This window comes from Centroberyx gerrardi, chromosome 7 (assembly GCF_048128805.1).
Source record: "Centroberyx gerrardi isolate f3 chromosome 7, fCenGer3.hap1.cur.20231027, whole genome shotgun sequence".
Taxonomy (NCBI): domain Eukaryota; kingdom Metazoa; phylum Chordata; class Actinopteri; order Beryciformes; family Berycidae; genus Centroberyx; species Centroberyx gerrardi.
In genome coordinates this window covers 14,811,256-14,831,299 of record NC_136003.1, presented here as the reverse complement: position 1 = coordinate 14,831,299, position 20,044 = coordinate 14,811,256, and the positions used below count along the sequence as shown (strand labels likewise).

The 20,044-nt window shown below is 41.5% G+C and overlaps 1 protein-coding gene across 1 annotated transcript; it reads right to left on the bottom strand.

Moving 5' to 3' along the window:
* Window positions 1-355: 355 nt before the first annotated feature.
* LOC139914272 (uncharacterized) lies at window positions 356-18,810 on the bottom strand. The gene is made up of 24 exons (XM_078284512.1): window positions 18,764-18,810; window positions 18,521-18,672; window positions 16,512-16,550; window positions 16,038-16,403; window positions 15,703-15,834; window positions 15,385-15,531; window positions 15,108-15,233; window positions 13,180-13,323; window positions 12,206-12,352; window positions 11,911-12,057; window positions 11,784-11,821; window positions 11,077-11,157; window positions 10,681-10,710; window positions 10,371-10,536; window positions 9,841-9,954; window positions 9,563-9,738; window positions 9,197-9,409; window positions 8,891-9,094; window positions 7,744-7,985; window positions 7,562-7,628; window positions 6,929-7,020; window positions 1,464-1,623; window positions 1,148-1,213; window positions 356-552 (listed from the first exon to the last, which is right to left on the bottom strand). The coding sequence occupies exons 1-24, from the start codon at window positions 18,808-18,810 to the stop codon at window positions 505-507; spliced, it is 3,144 nt and encodes a 1,047-aa protein (XP_078140638.1). The 3' UTR covers window positions 356-504.
* Window positions 18,811-20,044: the final 1,234 nt, after the last annotated feature.

Genomic DNA, 20,044 nt, shown 5'->3' with positions numbered 1-20,044 from the left:
TGTTAATGGATAACTTATTGAACAAGGAGTTTCAAGGCACTCTTCAAGCAAAAAAAAAACATGCTGTGGCCTTCATCAGGGAGTAGCACATGAAACTGCAAGGTGTGCTTTCATCTTTAGCTAAATTCATATAAAGTAACATCCAACTCAACACTGGCTTAAAGACACTAGTGATAATGAAACCAAAATAAAACTTTCAAATAAACCTGCCTGCTATACGTTATTGGAGGGAGATTGACACTTTGCCACAGTGGTCAGACAGTTCTTACTAAAGATCTAAAAGATATTACTTCCCAAACAGAAGTTTGTTGAGAAGTAGCTCAAGTCCAAAAATGATGAAAATAGTGGGCTACAGACAAACAATGATACAATCAAGAAGTGGACATTCAAATTCAAAGATATTTCATACACTACATTCATGTAACTGGAATTTGTCTGTCTCTCATCTCTTTTTTCCTTTTGATTTCATCACCATTACCCATCATCCTGTCTTCCCTGATGTGTTTATTCTTCAGCCTTGTCCAAGTCCTCAGAGACTGACGGTGCATCTCTCTGTGGAAAGCAGCGTTGTTGTTAAGAGAATCACTGAACAAAAAAATAATTAATACGTTGACTTAGTCACTACAGTTGTCACTACACTTATTCCCAGTCCCTAATAAAAAGGGTTATTACAAGCGAAATTACAATTCATCACAACATTTTACCAATTATTGAAATACATGGTAATACAGTTATGTCTGGAGTTGATGGCTCTGTATTTAAGCTGCTTCCTGCTTATCCATGCTGCATGCTCAAGATAAAGCATTCATTAATGACTGTAATTATCACTCTATCACTCTCTCTTTACTCTTAACAAACACCCCCCCCCCCAACTGGACAGAACAACTGTGCAGAACTACAGCAGGTGGAGTTTGGGGAGGTGGAAATAAAGCTTTACCAAGCAGCAGTTTGAGTGCAGCAGCCACAGTAGCAAGAATCAGTGTGAGAGTAAAGTCTTTCTTCCGCCTTGTTATGAGAATGGACTATGATTGGTGTAATCTTCACTGCACTCGTATATCAATACCTCAAATGTGGGGTATTGCTCTGTAAGACGATGTATGTGATATATATTAGCATACAGCGATGTATTGCATCTATAGGAACTCACCACAGATCCTTGAGTATTGCGTTTTCCAAACGAGCATGTCAACCATTTCATGTACTCCTCTCGCACCTAGCAAACATAATGAAATAACACACCACAAAAATTATGTTTAATTGTTTTTAGAGGTTAAACACATTTCAACTGCACAATAAGATGATTGAGGTGTTGAGCTGTCACCTCAACACAAATGCAACCCTAACCCTAACATTCTCTATTCATATTCTCTTCATAGTAGTAGAAGTAATAGTAGTAGTAAAGTATCTGAAATAATTTGTTAGGGACTAAAGAGAGGAGAGGGGAATGATCTGGATAAGTCTACCTCCTTGTTGAGCAGACAGTGGACGATGAAGAGGAAGGTCCCCTGTTGTGAGTTGAGGACGATAAAGAGGAACTGAAAGAAGATGTTGGTCTGGTACAGGCCTAGGATCCAGGTACAGCCCAGTACAACAAACTGGGCCACGATCTTGAACACAATCAATCTGCAAACAAAACATTTTATAGGCTTTTCTCAACAATGTATCAACAATGTAGGTAGTAAAAAATATCTACCCAGTGGACAGTTAAGTGACACCTCAGACGTTATAGTAAATCATGAACTCTACCAATGGAAAGTGGCCCACAAAAGGTATAGAACATATCATACATAGTGGTAACTTACATACATACATACATACATACACAGAGAGAGGGAGAGAGAGAGAGAGATTTATTGACCTGTAATAATATAGATAAAAAGAGAGATCATAATCAGTATAAAATATGACCTGTAACACAATTGTAGAGAGAGAGAGGTCAGATCCTCACTAGGTACAGGCTCAGTGACCACCAATTGGCAATCAAAACAGGAAAACATAATAAATCATGGCAACCAAAAGACAACAGAGTATGTGGTCACTGTTCGACAGGTGAGGTCGAGAAGGAGATGCACTTCCTCCTAAAATGTGAAAAATTTAACTCAGCCAGAGAAATCTACTTTAACAAGTTCAGCTCCCAAGTCCCCCACTTCAGAGAGCTTCATGATCAATCAAAACTACGATTTCTACCAGGACAAGGAAACACAGCAGACCTAGCGGCAGGGGCGTAGCCATAATTTCAGAAGTGAGGGGGGCAGATTGTTCAGGAGTAAGACGATTTTTATTGAATGATTTATTGAAAGATCCTCTCCCATTCGATTTTCACAAACATAAATCAACAGATTTCAAATAACTCACAGTATTATAGGCCTATTAATCATAACATAGTATGCACAAACTAAAGTCTAGCCCGTCTTATTTGTTGAGCATAATATTCATGGCCATGATCTAGCCTAAGTGAAGCACCCAAAAGTGTTTCTGCGCCTCTCCTTAGCCGCAATGAATTGCTGAGCAATCAGTCTCTTATTTAGGTTGTCGTACACACATAACACACAGTCGTACCACATAAAAGTCAGTAAGTTGTCAGTAGAAATATGTCATATCTCTTAGGGGGAGGCTTACATTTCCTTCCCGCTTGCAGAGCACACGCATCCCTACTGTGATCCCAACAAAAGATGCAGTGCCCACTTAGAGCGCACCACTGAGTGCAGATTGGCTGGAGTTGGTGCTGTTGTGTCAGCGCGTGCCTCTTTTCGGGTTATTAAAACTATCTACTTTAACAATGTGAGTTGTCACAAAATTAGCGCTGAATTTTGGAATAAAGTGCGGGGGACAGAGGGGACAGATACGGGAACTCGTACCCCGTGTCCGCTACGCCCTTGCCTAGCGGCACAGTTTGTAGAAACTTGCCACAACCTGAGGAACAGTGAGTGACCAATACACTTTTTTATTTTATTTTATATATTTATTTATTCATTTTTTTTATTAACAGAATCTTAATCGCTCAATATCTTGAAACCCTACATATTTGATATTCTCTTTGAATGTTATTGTGTACTGTATATAAAATGTGTGTAACCCTTGTTACCAACAAACATGAATTCCTTCACATAGTTTACTGATCCTCACTCTGCAGTGGAGGCTCTGGATACAGGAGCTGAACACCTCTGTCCAGCACTGACTCACACACACACACACACACACCTAGACTGATATTCATCTTGATGCTTTGGTAATATTGTCTGTGAACTTTCATGCCAATAAAGCACATTGAATTGAATTGAATTGAATTGAGAGAGAGAGAGAGAGGGGAGGGGGGGGGGGGGGGGGGGGAGAGAGATATTTATTGACCTGTAATAATATAGATAACAAGCACAGATCCTGTACAGACCCACAGCACGAGTGTTCAGTTCAATTCAATTCAATTCAATACAACGCACTGCAAGTACTGCAACACAGTTATCGGTTAAATAATTCCACTAATGAAGCATCACGTTAGTTCAGGCAGGGCACGGACGTCACGCGTTGCTAGTCATCTACCAGCTGATCGCCACGCACACCAATCATAATCCATTCTCATAACAAGGCGGTCTATTTAAATGGCCTCCTCCTACACTGATTCCTGCTTCTCAACTGCTGCACACTCTGCTGCTCGGTAAAGCTTTACCTCCACCTCCCCAGCCTCCACCTGATATAGTCTATGCAGTCGAGCCCACGGTGGCTCTGCTCTGTCCACTCTCATGGGGGGATTTGCATGGCGCCCCTGCTATACCTTCAGCATGCTTGCTGGGTAAGCAGGGAGCTGATAGAGCAGGGCCATATCCGCCAAACATAACTGTATTGTTGCAAAATGGTTTTATCTTGTAATTAATGGTTTTATCTTGTGGCTAAAGTGTTCCTGAATGTAATGTTAGTTAAATACCACAACGTGAGCTATATGTTACCTACCGTTAATGTTTGAAGGGCAGCAGAAGACGTTTATAAACGCTTATGCCAGGCTCAGATTACAGGAGTTTTTCGCCGATTTATCCCCGATTCGCCCCTCCCGACAATCGGAGGAAAAATCTGGATCTGAGTCTTGGTCGGAACCAAAGTGGTAATGTGAGCTGTTTACCGATCAAATCTTAACCCTCTCGAACTGTTCGAAGACGCATCGGAGCTGCTCCGATAATTTCTAACCTGTTTGATATTTGCAAGTTAAAATCTGCACAGCGACGTCACTTCATTAGGCCTTTCAACATTGGACAATACAACTTTAACGTCCCAGCCAGGACAGCTGATGGTATTGCCTAGCAACGGTAAACCTTTTAGCACTTTTAGCACTAGGCTAGTGATAGCGTACCAACGTTATAACAAACAGATCTGCCAGTTAAATTCTCACCTCCGGTTCTCGCTGAAGAACAGACAGCCCGCTTTGCCCACATCTCTCCAACCATTTCCTCATCCAAATTCGTCTGGCCTTTCGCTTTTCTTTGGTAAACTACTGCAAACTACTGAACACACCAGAGCCAGCTGTTCCGCCTCCATGTTTGTAAACATCTGCCTCCTGCCTCTCCATGGTGCAAGTTGTTGCATACAGCAGCTCCGTCGGGCAAGATAATCTTAATAATATCTTGTAGTGTGTAATGCACCGTCATTTTCTAAACTTGTAGTGTGAGCTTGTTTGCGATTTGAGAGAAGGAAATCGGTTAAGTTTCACCTTATCTGCGTGACGCAACTCGATTTCAAAATCAGTTAGGATTTTAAAACTCCTGTAATCTGAGCCCAGCTTTACTGTTTACAAATTCCGTTACACAGGCGAGTTCAGCAAATGGTGGAATGTTAAATTTCACTTTTGTTTTCACACCGGGAGACTCTGTGGATTGAGTTCAATGCTGCTGGTCTGCTGTCTGTACATCTCCAAATTACAGACATGACGTGATGTGACATCAGGCGCATTAGAGATCGATTTAGATCCATTTCTCTACATTGACCAACTTTTGACTTTGTGCTTCTGTATGGGAAACACTGCATCTCTTAGCCACAGACGCCTTCTAAAGGCTATCTGACGAAGCGCATCATCTCACTAATGGTATTTCCACAGGATCCGTCATTTCCACGCTTCCCATTCATTTTCTATGTAAGCGGCTGTGCAATACATTCTGGTAGAGCCGCGGTGTGTTTCGAGAGACAGCGCGTGACGTTGGCCGCTCCACATTTGCATAAAGTTGAGGTCTAGGCTACTTTATGCAAATCAGGGGCGTCCAGCGCAACTCGCTGCCTCTGGAAACTCCCAAAACTCGTGAACAAACTTTTAAACTAGCCGTTGTCGATCTAAAATGATGACAGATTCAGCAACTGTATGGCTTATTTCTCGCCTCAAATGTTTTCAGAAACACATTTCGGAGAGAGAGTTTCCAAACGAGCCGCCATGTTTTTCCAGTTTGAAATCCGGGGGCAGACGGCCCAACGAGTGACAGCGTTCGTCCAATCAGGTGCAGCAAGGAAGCACACCTATCAAGCATCCAATATTGGGAAGCAACGCAATCCCTTGCGTGAAACAGTGCCCCTGTGATAACACACCATAAGCGTTACTTGACTGACTGACTGACTGCTTGACCTGAATTTGCCTAGTGATACCCTCGGCTGCGGCGTATGTAAAAGACAGATCATAAACTTATAAAACATGACCTGTAACATAATTGTACAATGATTAGTGGGCTTGCTGCAAGCACACACACACACACCCCAACCACCCAGACACACACATTCACAACACAGCTACCCACACACACACACACACACACACACACACACTACACTACACTACTGGTACTGTATAGTACCAGTAGTGTAGTGTAGTGTGTGTGTGTCCTAGCAATCATCTAGTACACTCTAGCAACCACCTACAAACGCCCTAGCAACCACCCAGAAACACCCTAGCAACCACCTAGACCACCCTGGCAACCACCCAGTACACCCTAGCAACTACCTATAACACCCTAGCAACCACCTAGTAAACCCTTGCAACCACCTACTACACCCTAGCAACCACCTACAAACAGCCTAGCAACAAACCTAGTTCACCCTAACAACCACCTAGTACACCCTAGCAACCACTTATTACACCCTAGCAAACACCTACAAACGCCCTAGCAACCACCTAGTACACCCTAGCAACCACCTAGAAACACCCTAGCAACCACCTAGAACACCCAGGAACCACCTAGAAACACACTAGCAACCACCTAGAAGTGCCCTAGTAACCACCTAGAAACACCCTAGCAACCACTAAGAAACACCCTAGCAACCACCTAGAACACCCTAGCAACCACCTAGAAACACCCTAGCCACCACCTAGAAGCGCCCTAGCAACCACCTACTACACCCTAGCAAACACTTACAAATGCACTAGCAACCACCTAGTAGACCCTAGCAGCCACCTAGAAACACTGTAGCAACCACCTAATACACCCTACCAACCACCTCGAACACCCTAGCAACCACCTAGAAACACCCTAGCAACCACCTAGTACACCCTAGCAGCCACCTAGAACTCCCTAGCAACCAAGTTGAAACACCCTAGCAACCACCTAGAAGCACCCTAGCAACCACATAGTACACCCTAGCAACCACCAAGAAACACCCTAACAACCACCTAGACACACCATAGCAACCACATAGTACACCCTAGCAACCACCAAGAAACATCCTAACAACCACCTAGACACACCATAGCAACCACCTAGTACACCCTATCAACCACCTAGAAATACCCTAGCAACAGCAAGCCCACACATTTTCTCCAGGAAATGTATTCTAGTTACAAAGACAATGTTTCTCATTGTTGTAACACACAATCTCTCTCTCTCTCTCTCTCTCTCTCTCTCTCTCTCTCTCTCTCTCTCTCTCACACACACACACACACACACACACACACACACACACACACCTTGTGTCTTTGGACTGAGAGACATCACTCTTCATGTTGGCCAAGGTAGGTCTCAGACTCCATAAAGTAGCACAGAACAAGATCCAATTAAGCTTAAAGAAGAAAGACACTGAGAATGAGTAGATATTGAATCTGACCCAATCACCCCATTGAGAAAAGAATGACAACATTGACACTGTATGATGCATTACATTTGTTTGAACACTTTAACTGTCAGGATGTATTTTTTTCCCAACTGCACATTATGATAGTGCTATACTTCTGCAGTTTCTCAATGTTCTGTATTTGGTTATTATATCAAGAAAATATTACAGTAAGAATGATAATAATAACTAAGTGTATAGCATGTTTATTTAAAAAGTTACAAAGTGCTATACTGATTGGATTAAATCATATTAAAATGTGATTTCTAGTGGGGTTCTGGCTTAGCTTTCACCTGAAAATGATAGCTTGGCAAAAATAACCGGAGCAGTAATTGTCCAGTTGTTGAGTTGTAAACACTTATGATAAGCTGAACACTAAGACGTTAAATGCAATATAAGAGGGCTAAGCTAGCTAGCTTGTCATCTAACTAACATTTGTGCCATAGATAGATAGATAGATAGATAGTTGCTCATATGATAATACACTCACTGCAAGGACAACAATAACCGGCCCTGTTAAAGCCCAGTTGAAGTTGCGATCTCTTGACAGCCAGCACCTGCAATTCAATCACACAACACAATCTTATCCAACCATTGTGCAGTATAAATAGACATACATTAATCTGGAAGAAGCAATGAATGAGTGTATGTATCACTGTTTATGCTACTCACACCTCTGACTTTGTAGCGCCATAGCCATCAGAATACACCAGTGCAGAAATGCCCACAATCACAAATGGAACACCATAACCAGTGAGGTAGAGAAGAGGCTTGGGGAGGCCGTCCCTCTGGATGACCTGCACCTTGGAGAGTCTTCTGACCAGCAGATGGAGCTGGAGAGCTTCAAGCAGCATCCACACAAAACTGGCCACAACCAGGAAGTGGAGCAGCCCAGCCATGACAGTGCAGGCCAGCTGTTGACATACATAGCCTTTGCCATTGTCCATAGTTTGAAAACATGCATAGATATAGAAACTCTTTGTCTATTCATGTGTGGGTTAGTTTAGTGAGTGACTCCTGTAATAGGTGTCCTTTAAAGAGTAAAACCAAAACCAAATCTGTGTAAAGCCTGACATCTAATGGTAAAAAGCATACTACTGAAATTGTCATCTGCTATTGGCTGATCTTTGCAGCACAATGTAGTACTGGTTGTAGGATAATCACACTTAATAGAACACTTTGGTGCAATGTTACCTTTAGTCATATGCATTTACAAATTAGTCAGTGGCAAACACTGGCAAACTTGCCACAAAATACAAAATAAGGGAAAAGAAATACTAATGCCTGTTTAATCCATACAAATACAAATACTGTAGGACAGTACATTGTACTTACTGAATGGCTTCATTTAAGTAAAAGTATCACTGCAGTTAAACCGGTGTATTTACATTGTACTACAATACAACTCCTGATCCAGAGTGTTTAGAGCTCCATCAAGTCAGTTAAGTGCCAAGGATTTTGTCCGGTCTACTCCTGGCCTGTTTCATGTCTCATGCTGTTGCAGAACACACATGTGTCTTTAGCCAGGCAAAGCTCCATGCACAACTAGATACACACTCAGCAGAAAATTATTAACTTCAGTTGTCAAATTTATATAATACATGAGACCTGATAAAATATTGGTTGAACCACAGAAAAACTTCAGGGTTTGGATTAGTTCCTCAACCATTCTGAAAAATGACTGCCCTCTAGTAGCTCCTCAGATGACACTGAGTCATTCCTCTATTACCCATTAATATTGAACTTTGAAATGGACTGAGGACCCCAGGACACTTGTACTTGAAAATCAACTAGTATCTGTAACTTAGTCTTATCGTACCTCTTGTTTGACATATCTGTCATTCCACAGCAGCAGTAGATGGGATAGGCTGAGGCTGATGCAGAGGTGAAGACGGGCTGTGTTGTTGATCTTGGGGTTCCAACTACACAGGAGGAAGGTGAGGATGGCCAAAGCAAAGAAGAACAGCCCAATAATTACACACACTCGGTTCAGCCATTCTAGGAAAGGATCCTCTGGTGGAGGCTGAGAAGACAGAGGAACACACACAAACACACACACACTCTGATCAACCTGACCTTGGATGTGGGACTTAGCAAAACACATGTACACACAAATCTTTTGTACCTCCCCAATCTGCAGGATGAGGGCAAAGGTGGAAAGGTGAGAGCAGCTGCACACTGTGAAGTTTTCATCAGAGTATGCGACCCAACAGCCCTCTACTGACCAACGCATGGTCTCTCCCTCTTCTCCTCCCTGGTCATCCCCCTGTCTCTCTCTTTTCTTCTCTCCTTTGTCCTCCCAGTACACACAGGTCACCATACCAGAGTCAGGTAATCTCTGAAGAACCAAGAGAAACAAATATTATTAGATATGTCAAAAGATAGCTTTATGTTGTCAGAGAAGTGGATGGATGGATGAATGGATGGATGGATGGATGGATGGGTGGGTGGATGGGTAGGTATATAATCAATGGGTTGGTTGAATGAGCACCGTCTTGTGTTGGATAGTGAAGTTGACAGGCTGAGAGAGGTTGGTGTGGTTTGTTGTGGGCAAGATTGCAGTGATGACATCAGAGTACATCTCTGTCTTGTTCTCTGTTTGAAAGTATTGATGACTAAGAAGATTCTCCATCCCACTGAGTGTCATGAAGGCAGCTGCTGCAGAACCTGGGAATGTCCACATGATAGAGGAGACAAACAATCTCGTAAAAATCTTTACCATGGTAATCTCCATCATCATCATCCTCTTCATCATGAGCTCTCTCTCACCATTGTTGCTTTTGGCTACAGCCTGCAGGTTGATCTCCATGGTGTTTCCTTTGGCCGAAAGGGAAGTGCTGTTCTCAGTGTTGCTCCCTGGACCAATAGCTTGTAGACTCAAAGCTGGCACATAGATAGGAGTTACAACAGGTTGAATTGATATCCACCTAGAACTCAAATATGTCTAAGCCAGTGATTCTCAACCTTTTTCATATCAAGGACCCTAATTTAGTCCACATTTGATCCACAGTCCCCCATTTGATGAGATTTTGTCTCTCGGACCCAAATCTCAGAATATTTTTATTGTTAAATATGATTTTGTCCAGAATTCCATGACTATCTGTATTGTAGGTAGAGAGATAACAGTGAAACTATGATCAAAATAGTCATTCTTCTACATTCTCTAATTGTGTTAACTTCTTGTAAATGAAATAATGGTGAAGTTTAATAATTCATCAATTTGCTGTGGACCCCCTGGAACCCACTCAAGGACCCCACATTGAGAACCACTGGTCTAAGCTAAGAGGAATTTCTCTTACCCACTGTTGAAGTCTGTACGGTTCTGTTGGTCTGGTTCTGATTTGGCTCTATCAGGGTGGAAATCAAACGCCCTGAGATGCCCAGGATCACACTGCCGGTCTCCCCATCTCCTTCACTACTCACCATCTTGGTTGTCTTGGCCCGTGGTCCAACACCTGACACTTCCTTGAAAAATGTAAGTCATTGTAATGAATAACTGAATTGGCTGACAAATACACAGAAAACATATAGAGAGATATGGAGAGAAAGAGGTTCTCTCTAAAGACAACATGGTAGTAATGCTATTGAAATATGTTGGATGTTGAGTACCATAGATGCAGAGAAGCCGTTTGCCACTGTCTGCAAAGAAGACAGAGGGAAAAGAACTAGGTAAAATGTACTTGCAGTTTTCTCACCACATCACATCTTTACACCAAAAGTCAAGAATTGTTTGATCTGTTTCTACAATTAAAACACACTGTAGACCATGCTATGTTGAGTTGAAAAAGGTTTAAAAAATTAGCTACTGAGTATCGATTACATTCACAGTAATAATGCTCTCACAGAAAGCGTAAACACAGAGAGCAAGCCATTTGAATCTCTGTTTCCAACTCCAGTAGAATCATCATGCACTGACGTTCCTAGAAATTGGTAGGGTGTAATAAGTAGGTAGTGATTATCAATGGTACACAAACTGTGGGTTTAATTAGAGTTTTTTCTACAGACCGCTTCTGGTAAGGTGATGCCTGTGTTGTCCTTTAGTTGTTGATCCATATTACCAAGGAAAGCTCTCTCTTTTGTCTGGCCCTGCAACAAATACACAAACTCAGCCTCTTCTATCTAAATTTGGATTGTACATCTTCTACATCTTTTGATTGAACACAGTTACGTCTCATCTATGTAATTTTGGATTGTAGCTTGCAGAGGACAAAATAATTAAAGAGACATACAGAGACATTTTGGCAAATTAAATCATCATTAAATCATTAAACATTATTGTCATGCTTTAATAGGACTGATAATTGATTGATAATATTTTTACGTTTGTGTCAAAAATGTGTTTACTTTGCTACAGTGCATGCTAATGATTTAGCATGTCTGTGTTAAGTGGAAGGTACAGCCTAGTTTTGTATCATCTCAAAATCACATACATACTAAATGCTGAACATACAAAGGTGACATTGCAACCAATGTTTTCATTGCACAATGGTAAGAGATTACTCTGAGGATTGGATGATGTAGCAGGCTTGTTAACTTCTCAGTTAGCAAGCCTGTTAGACAGTTAGCAGGTCGAATGTTCCTCTGAAAGATCCTAAAACACGCATTGTTGCTAATTATTTGAGTGGACTGGGGTCATTTGCTTGCAAATTACATTGCATAGCATGATTAATGAAATTGTAGTCTTTCAAATTGAAGATGCCAGCAGTACTTACCTCTGGAGGTTTTATCTCATCAAGAATATCTTGAAGACCTGTCAATATGACAGCATACATAGCACATGAATGCCCTTAACAAAATGTTTCATAAATCTTTGTTCTCTTTTAATTTGACTGTGCTCACTTTGACAAAATGTGACCCCCATCTTCCACAAGATCCCAGTTGAAGGGTAGAATCCATCAGGACAGGAACAGTAGAAGGTCCCTGGTACATTAGTACACACAGTTTTGTGACCACACAGACCTGGTGTCTCACTGCACTCATCTATATCTGTAGAGGAGAAAACACACATTTACACAGGCCAGCTCTTATGGGCCAGCAGTGACCACTATTCTGGTCTGTCTATTCTTATGGGACACATTTGGACACCACAAGATAGTAAAAGCATAGGTCACACACATTGAACTATGGCACACACCTGTGCATGGGTTTGCAAAGCTGGCTATCACATCTGGGTTGTTTAGCCGGTAACCAGTGTTACAGGTACAGATGTGAGACCCAATTGCATTGGTACAGTTGGCATCAGGACCGCAGATTGTCTCATCTTCGACACACTCATCAATATCTGTGCAAATACATGATACATGCTTTGAAAAAGTTATTCTAATTTACTATTACTCACCTATGACCACATAGTTGGTATTACACATTTCGTATTGCACCCTTCAGATGAGGTCAATAGCCTAGAACAACTTTAGGAGTCAGGCTGCAAATCTAAGTCCAGGGGTTCTCAAACATTTTCATGTCAAGGACCCCTGAATTGACATACATACATTACACCAAAAAAAACCCAATTAATATTATTTTGGCCCAGGGACCATATATGGGAAGATTTTTGGTGTTTTTGAGTATTGAATTGTATACGTATTTGGACAGTAAATGGGGAGATAGTAGAGGGGAGAGTGAAACCTTATTCTTATACATTCTCTCATCAGGGGACCCTATGGAACCTCCTAAAAGACCCCCGGGGGTCCTGGGACCCTACTTTTGTGAACCAACGTCCTAGACACCCAAAAGTTGTAACCAGCCCATATTGGAGCTACATCCAAAACAATAGCTTTCAACCCTATTACATATACTGACACAGACCCCTGCTCTTCAAGGACTCTTCAGGATTCTTATCTAAGCTCTAGATATCACCTGGACTCCTGTCACCAGGACTACAGAAACTCTGCTTGACTTTGCTCCCTAAGTTTTCTTCAGCCCCTACTACCTGTTCACAATGCTACAACCTGCCCTCTCAAACTAACCTCTTGCTTATTGTGACTCTTGCATTCCTTGTTGGGTGTTTATATTGTAATCTAAAGTATAAGTCATCAAAAGTGTAATGGAAATCCATGCACAGATATATGTCAACTTTCAGGGTCTCAGGCACGTCTTCTCTGCAAATACCTTGACAGATGTTGGTCTCACTGGGTTCTTTGTCTGGTTCGGTTGGTGTGAACCCCTGAAGACATGCACAGATATAAGCTCCAGGTGTATTGGTGCAGACAGAATCAGGACCACAGACAGTAGAATTGAAACACTCGTCGATATCTGAGGAAGGGACAGTGACACTGTTCTAATGAAACTGTGACATAATATAGGATATATAGGACAAGATAAAATTGTATGATCTTTCCACTCATCACTTTTACTCATAAAGAAAAACATGAAAAGACAAAATGGGTCCTGTGACTTGTATTTTTATTCAAATCAAGGCATTTTATGCCGTTTGTGAAATATGATTCTAAAACAATACTTGACCTAGATGTCATGGACCCATTGAAGCATATCAAAAATTGATCATCTAGTCCCTACAGTCGCTTGGGTAGTTGCTGTTACAGAATTTAAGGATAAATTTGGCGATGTTGGACCTATATATAATTTGTCTCTTACATACCTGTAACACCTGGACCCGCTCCAGAGTCCGCTCCCATTGCTATAGCCTCTTACTGTTAACAATGAGTCCAAATGGGGTTTGTCAAAATATATATAAAAAAGCCAATTTGCTCAGAAAGCAGCAGCACGGCACCATTTCCACCATTTCTACCTGGCTCCATGTGCAGTTGTTTACAATCGGACATGACCATCCGCAAAATTAGATCACACTGCCAGTGACACATCTTCACCCCACAGCAGTCTGTGCTATCACAGAGAAAAATACTTCCATGATTTCCAGATTAGTGAAAGTGTGCGTAATGGCAGAATACTGTCATGAAACTAGAGCTAATTTTAATTATGTACTTTACAACTTTTCTGTTTACTGTCAACTCCCATGTGGAGCCTACAAATGGCATTTTTGGAGATATTTTGACAAACCCTGTTTGGACTGAGGCCTAGCAATGGGAGCAGGATGTTTCAACTGACAGCTGACTTGTGAGTCAATATTCTCTGCAGGTCCAAGTATTATAAGTATGTAAGAGACAAATTATGTATAGGTCCAAAATCGCCAAACTTATACTTTAACCCTCTACCCTCACCATAATCATCATGAGAGGGAGCAGGGAGCAAGCAATGAAAAAGATTGTATCCTTTGTGTTTGAGACACACTGAGAGATCTTAACACAGAGTCTGCTTCCAGGTGAGCAAATACAGGTCATGGGCAGTGACAGTAAAGTTTTATTGTCAGCTAGTGCTACTGCATAATGTACGATTTCCATTGTAATAATCATAATGTCATAATACTATATAATACAAAATTGTTCTGTTCTATTCTATTCTATTGTTCTGTCCTCGCTAAGCGTTGTCCCCAAGAACGTATACTCAGCTATACAGACAGCTAAACACTCTCCTAATGAAGCTCCAAGGAACAGACCGATGCATTGAATTTGGCAGTTTAATCAGGATTAAGTGTGAAAAGATGATGCCATTTATAAACTATGAAGGAGAGGATGGCATTGGATTGTAGCCAGCAGTAACATGTGGCTGCCTCAGGCAAGATCTTGAGAGGAAGAGAAGCACTTCCTGTTTCCGGGGTTAGCAAGAGAAACTACACAGAACAACCACCAGGGGGTGGCAAATGCAATACAAAACAGATCTGGCTCCATCACATCTATTCTATTCTATTCTATTCTATTCTATTCTATTCTATTCTATTTATTTAGATTAGATTAGGCTAGACTAGATTAGGCTAGACTAGACTAGACTAGACTAGACTGGATTGGATTGGATTGGATTGGATTGGATTGGATTGATTAGATTACATTACATTACATTACATTACATTAGATAAAGGGTTGTAGCAACAAGATCCAAATCTTGCTTTGGAAACCCTGGCTGAACCTACTTTTGACGAGCAAGTGCAGTTACAGTACAGTATGTCAGTACTGTCAACAGACCTTGGCAAACAGGAGATGAGTCAGGTACAAGCTGGTAGCCATCATTGCATGTGCAGGCGTAACTTCCTGGGTTGTTCTCACAGGTCCCATCATCACCACAGACGTTGTCAAGACACTCGTCAACATCTGTCAGGAGCAAGAGACAACCTTTACTGTCGTGTCAACCTGTATATCAGTCTAGCAACCTGCATAAAAGTGATGTAATAGCAGCCAAGCAGAAACAAACATTAGTTTGAGATTGCGAGAGACAGAGACAGGGACATTTTTTAAATGCTACCTGTGCATGGGTTGGACCCCCCAGGCGGTGATGCTGGGTCTGTTGCTATGTATCCCACCAGACAGGTACACTGGTGTGCTCCAATTTTGTTGGTACAATTGGAGTCAGAACCACAGATACCTGCAGTCCTCACACACTCATCTATGTCTGCCAGGAGATGTTACAGACACAATTTTAAAATGTGTGTATATTGCTAACAAATTGCAAATTGTAAGACTGCATGAAGCCTCTTGATGTACTTCTAGCTAGAAAGTTAATTGCATTGACCATAGGTCACATTGTGATTTACTATAGTTCAGATGCAACAAATGTGCTTACCAACGCAGCCATATGATTCTGGAGTGGGGAGGTGTTCTGGAGGGATTTCATACCCAGCAACACAAACACAGCCTCCATCACTCTCACACTTAGCAAGTGGTCCACACGAGTCTGGGTTACAGACATGATGATCTGAGTAGAAATATCACACGCACACACGCATGCACGCACGCACGCACACACACACACACACACACACACACACACACACACACCATATTCATAATGAAAAGATGAAAGCAGGTCACCCACTACAGCTGAAGTTACCTCATTGGCTGCTACATCTTGACACTGAAATATAAAACTACGGATGACAATGATTAGCTGTTACTCACAGATCACATAACCCAAATTGCCATATGGGTTTATAGGTTTGTACACATAGAATCCTCCAGGACAGAGGGCCACACTCATTGAAAAACCTTGATTGTTACACGTTCCAACATCTCTATATGCAGTCCCTGTTGTTGGTGTCTCTGACTCAGTAGTTGGATACGAAAATGGAATCTGAACAGTGTAATAGGTGCCACCACGGTTGGAGCCAATGCAGTCTGAAACAATTCGGTCTCCACCAATCCCTGTGAAGCGCCACCACTTGTTAGGCAGATTTGCATCGTTTTTGGGGAAGCCAGGGAAGGAAGTTGATGTAAAGGCTCGGTTCCGCCACGAATCAGTTAAGTTGGTGTACCCATCACAAGAATCTGCATGGAACAAGGAAAATGATGTCAATAATGATGAACACAGATGACTGCCATTTCACCTATGGAGCCTAGAAGCTTTTTGTGTCTGCTAGTGAACATCATCCATACCAGGAGGAAATTCACAATGGGCAGGGATGAACAGTAAACCTGAGAAAAACAGACAATGGAGAGTTATGGAGAGGAAGAATAGCTTACAAGTTGTCAGTATTATTAAAAAAAATGAAATGTCATATGAGAAAACTGACTTATTTAGTTATTGAAATGAAGAGATATAAGGAATTTGTCTGATGTGTCTGAGTCTGATTTATTTCTAAGATATTTATATCAAAAAATAACTTCAATGCTGAACTGGTGATGATGATGACCACAAAATAAAAAAAAATATGCATTATTAAAATGAATGTAAAATAATTATTTATAATCTAATAACATGTTCTTGTTGGAATGATTTGCCGTTAAATTGATTTGGAGTCAAGACAACACTTTCAGCTAAAACACTTTTGCTACTTTAAAAAACTGCCAACAAAGAATTAATTGATTTTGATCATGCATGAATCAGGATCATACGGAGCCCCTAAAGTCCTTTCGGGACTTTAGGGGCTCCGTAGGGATCATACTGCTCAACTTTTTATGAATTAAATAAAACAGCATTATTTTCAAATTAGCCACAATACATTTGAAATGGATTTTGAATGAATTCCTTGGGATCTAATGTAATAAGTCTTGATCAGTCCATAACTTTTGAGATTCTCACACATTGAATGAACGTGAATTCACTCACCCAGGAGAAGTGACAGGACACAGCAATTCATCATGACAGCTCCCTCTCCGGCTCTGCAAAACATCAATCCTCACTGTCTAAGGTATACATCTTAGAAATTTGCACAGCACGCAAAAAATGTTTTTAGAAGGTTTGGTACAAATGCAAAAAGCAATGCAAATTCACTGACTCATGATGGGAAAACATGTAGAATAATAGAGCACATGACAAGACAAGAGGAGGGACAGTCTTTTAAGTAGTATGATGATTTCAGCAGAAGGTATTTCACTCATAGCCTATTATAACAAAGCTTAATGATTAGTTGGTGACAGACACTTTATTGTCATCAGGGAGGGAAATTATTTTCTACAGCAGTACAGTCCAGTCCAGTCCAGTCCAGTCCAGAGGCACTCTTAATTTAGAAAGTAACACAGTAACAGCACAGAAAGGGACCAACTCACAGTGATGCTTGGCAGACATGCTGAGCACACACAAAAATAATGGTGATTACAAATACATAGATAATTTAAAAACAGTAACAAACCTTGATCAACAGCCATTACAATTCACTGAATAAGACCCAGAGTCATTATCGTCACATCTGTCTGTGTCCAGCCAGCTGGAGATTAGCGAGTGAGCATGAGTGAGTGTCTGTGTTGTGGATCTGAGTCTATGTGTGTGCATTAAAATGAGAGATGACAGAGGGGATAAAAGAGTTTCTGTCTCTGTTAGTCCAGGAGATGGGGGCCCGAAGGCGTCGTCCTGAAGGGAGGAAGGTCAGGTCATTGTTCAGGGGATGCAGGGGGTCAAAGAGGATCTTGTTGGCCGTCCTGTCCTTTCTAATACCCAGGATCTTGCTGACAATGTTTATTGTCATCCTAATCATGTTTTTTTTGGGCGACGTTTGTGTTCCCAAACCAGCAAAGCACGCAGCATGTAAGAATGCTCCCTATGAAAGCTTTATAAAAGAGTTAAAATGGGCCGGTCTGTACCAAAGGATGCCAGCTTCCTTAAAAACTAGAGTCTTTGTTGACATTTTCTGTGTACATGTGCAGTGTGGTGATCCCACTTAAGTTTATTACCTCCGCCAAGGAGGTTATGTTTTCGGTGCCGTTTGTTTGTTTGTCTGTTAGCAGGATTACGGAAAAACTACTGGCCCGATTTTCATGAAACTTTGTGGAAGGGTGTAGCATGGGCGGAGGTCTGCGCTCTCCGAGTGCCCTTCTAGTTATCCATGATTATGCCCAGATATTTATAGCCGCCAACAACCTCGATGGCTTGGTCCTTGATAGTCTAACTGTAGCCTGGGCAGGATGATGATGTCTTCTGAGGTCTATGTGCATCTCATTCGTCTTACTTGTGTTAAGAGTCAGGTGGGAGTCATCACACCGCTTCAGGAAGTCGTCCAGCACAGGGCCATAGAGGACTTCTTCATCAGATAAGAGACCAATCAGAGCAGTGTCGTCGGCAGACTTAATCAGATGCCTGTTGGGGTATTGGCTAACACAACTGTTTATGTATAAAATAAAAAGTACTGGGGAGAGGACACAGCCCTGAGGAGAGCCAGTTTTAGCAATTCGTGTCTCTGACATCCACCTACCCACTTTGACCTGCTGTGTCCTTCTGGAGAGGAAATCCCAAATCCATAGGATGAGGGTTTCACTAAGGCCAAAGTGAAGTGGAGCCTTTCTGCCACGATATGTGGCTTGATGGTATTAAAGGCAGATGAGAAGTCCACAAATAAAACCTTTGCATGACACTTGGACTCATCCAGATGTTGGTATAGCATAATCAGAAATGTAACATTACATAACATTAAATAATGACATGAGACATTTAAAACACACAAGAGGAGAAGTAACTTATTGGTGCTAGATTCGTTTCTATAGAGCCATGCTATTACAGTAGTGATCTGCATAATGACAGATTGCTCTCCTACCAAGAAACAAGAACCAAGGACTGCTTTATCCAAAAACCTAGCAATCCAGGGGCCAGGCACTCTAGGTATTGGGTGCATCCAGTTACCCTAGAAATGCTTCCTCCTTTCCTTCATGACCCAGAAACTGATGTTTGCCCCGCCATCTAGCCAACCATCTCAGTACAGTTCTGTTCACTTCTCCTCCATCTCTCACTCACTTTCCTCCCTTCCTTTTCTCGCCTCCTTCGAGTTTCTTCCTGGTAGGAGATAAGTGGTAGCAAGGGAGGAGAGGAAATGAGCAGTACGCTAGTTACCCCTGGATTGGAATAATAAGCAACTTCTAATTGTTATTTAATTAATCATTAACCTAAGTTTGTTAGGCTTATAAATTTGCATTATCCTAAAATGTTGAAAGTTCCTCCAATGAGGCCACAGACATGGGCTGCGTGGAGCTTAATTTTTATTTGTATTTATTTATTTATTTATTTATTTTTTGGGAGGGCTGGAAATGTATCCATGCTGCCAAAGAAGTGCTGGTACCACAGATAAATAAATGCTGACATGCACAGTTTTGCTGCAACTCTCAACTCAAATCTTCTACTAGGACTTTCAAAATTAATTTATCACCATCTCTTGTGGAGGCTTTGTCATAATCAGTTGGATTTAAGCAATCATGTCATTTTGTGTGTAGTGCATGATCTGATGTGAATCAGATGCACAAATGAAACTAGGCAGGTTATGTAGTTTTGACTCTTGTACTGCTTGTTATGTTGGCGATCTGGGAATGTAAACTTGATTTGCTGTTGCACTCACTGTATGTCACTCCGATTAAGAGCATCAGCTAAACACAATGTAAATGAGAATATGTCTGGCTTTGCCCATCCCGTTAATTTGTCTTGTGAAGCTGGACACATGCACCCCAGTGCATCCCGAACCCCATGCAAATACAACAATACAAATGGA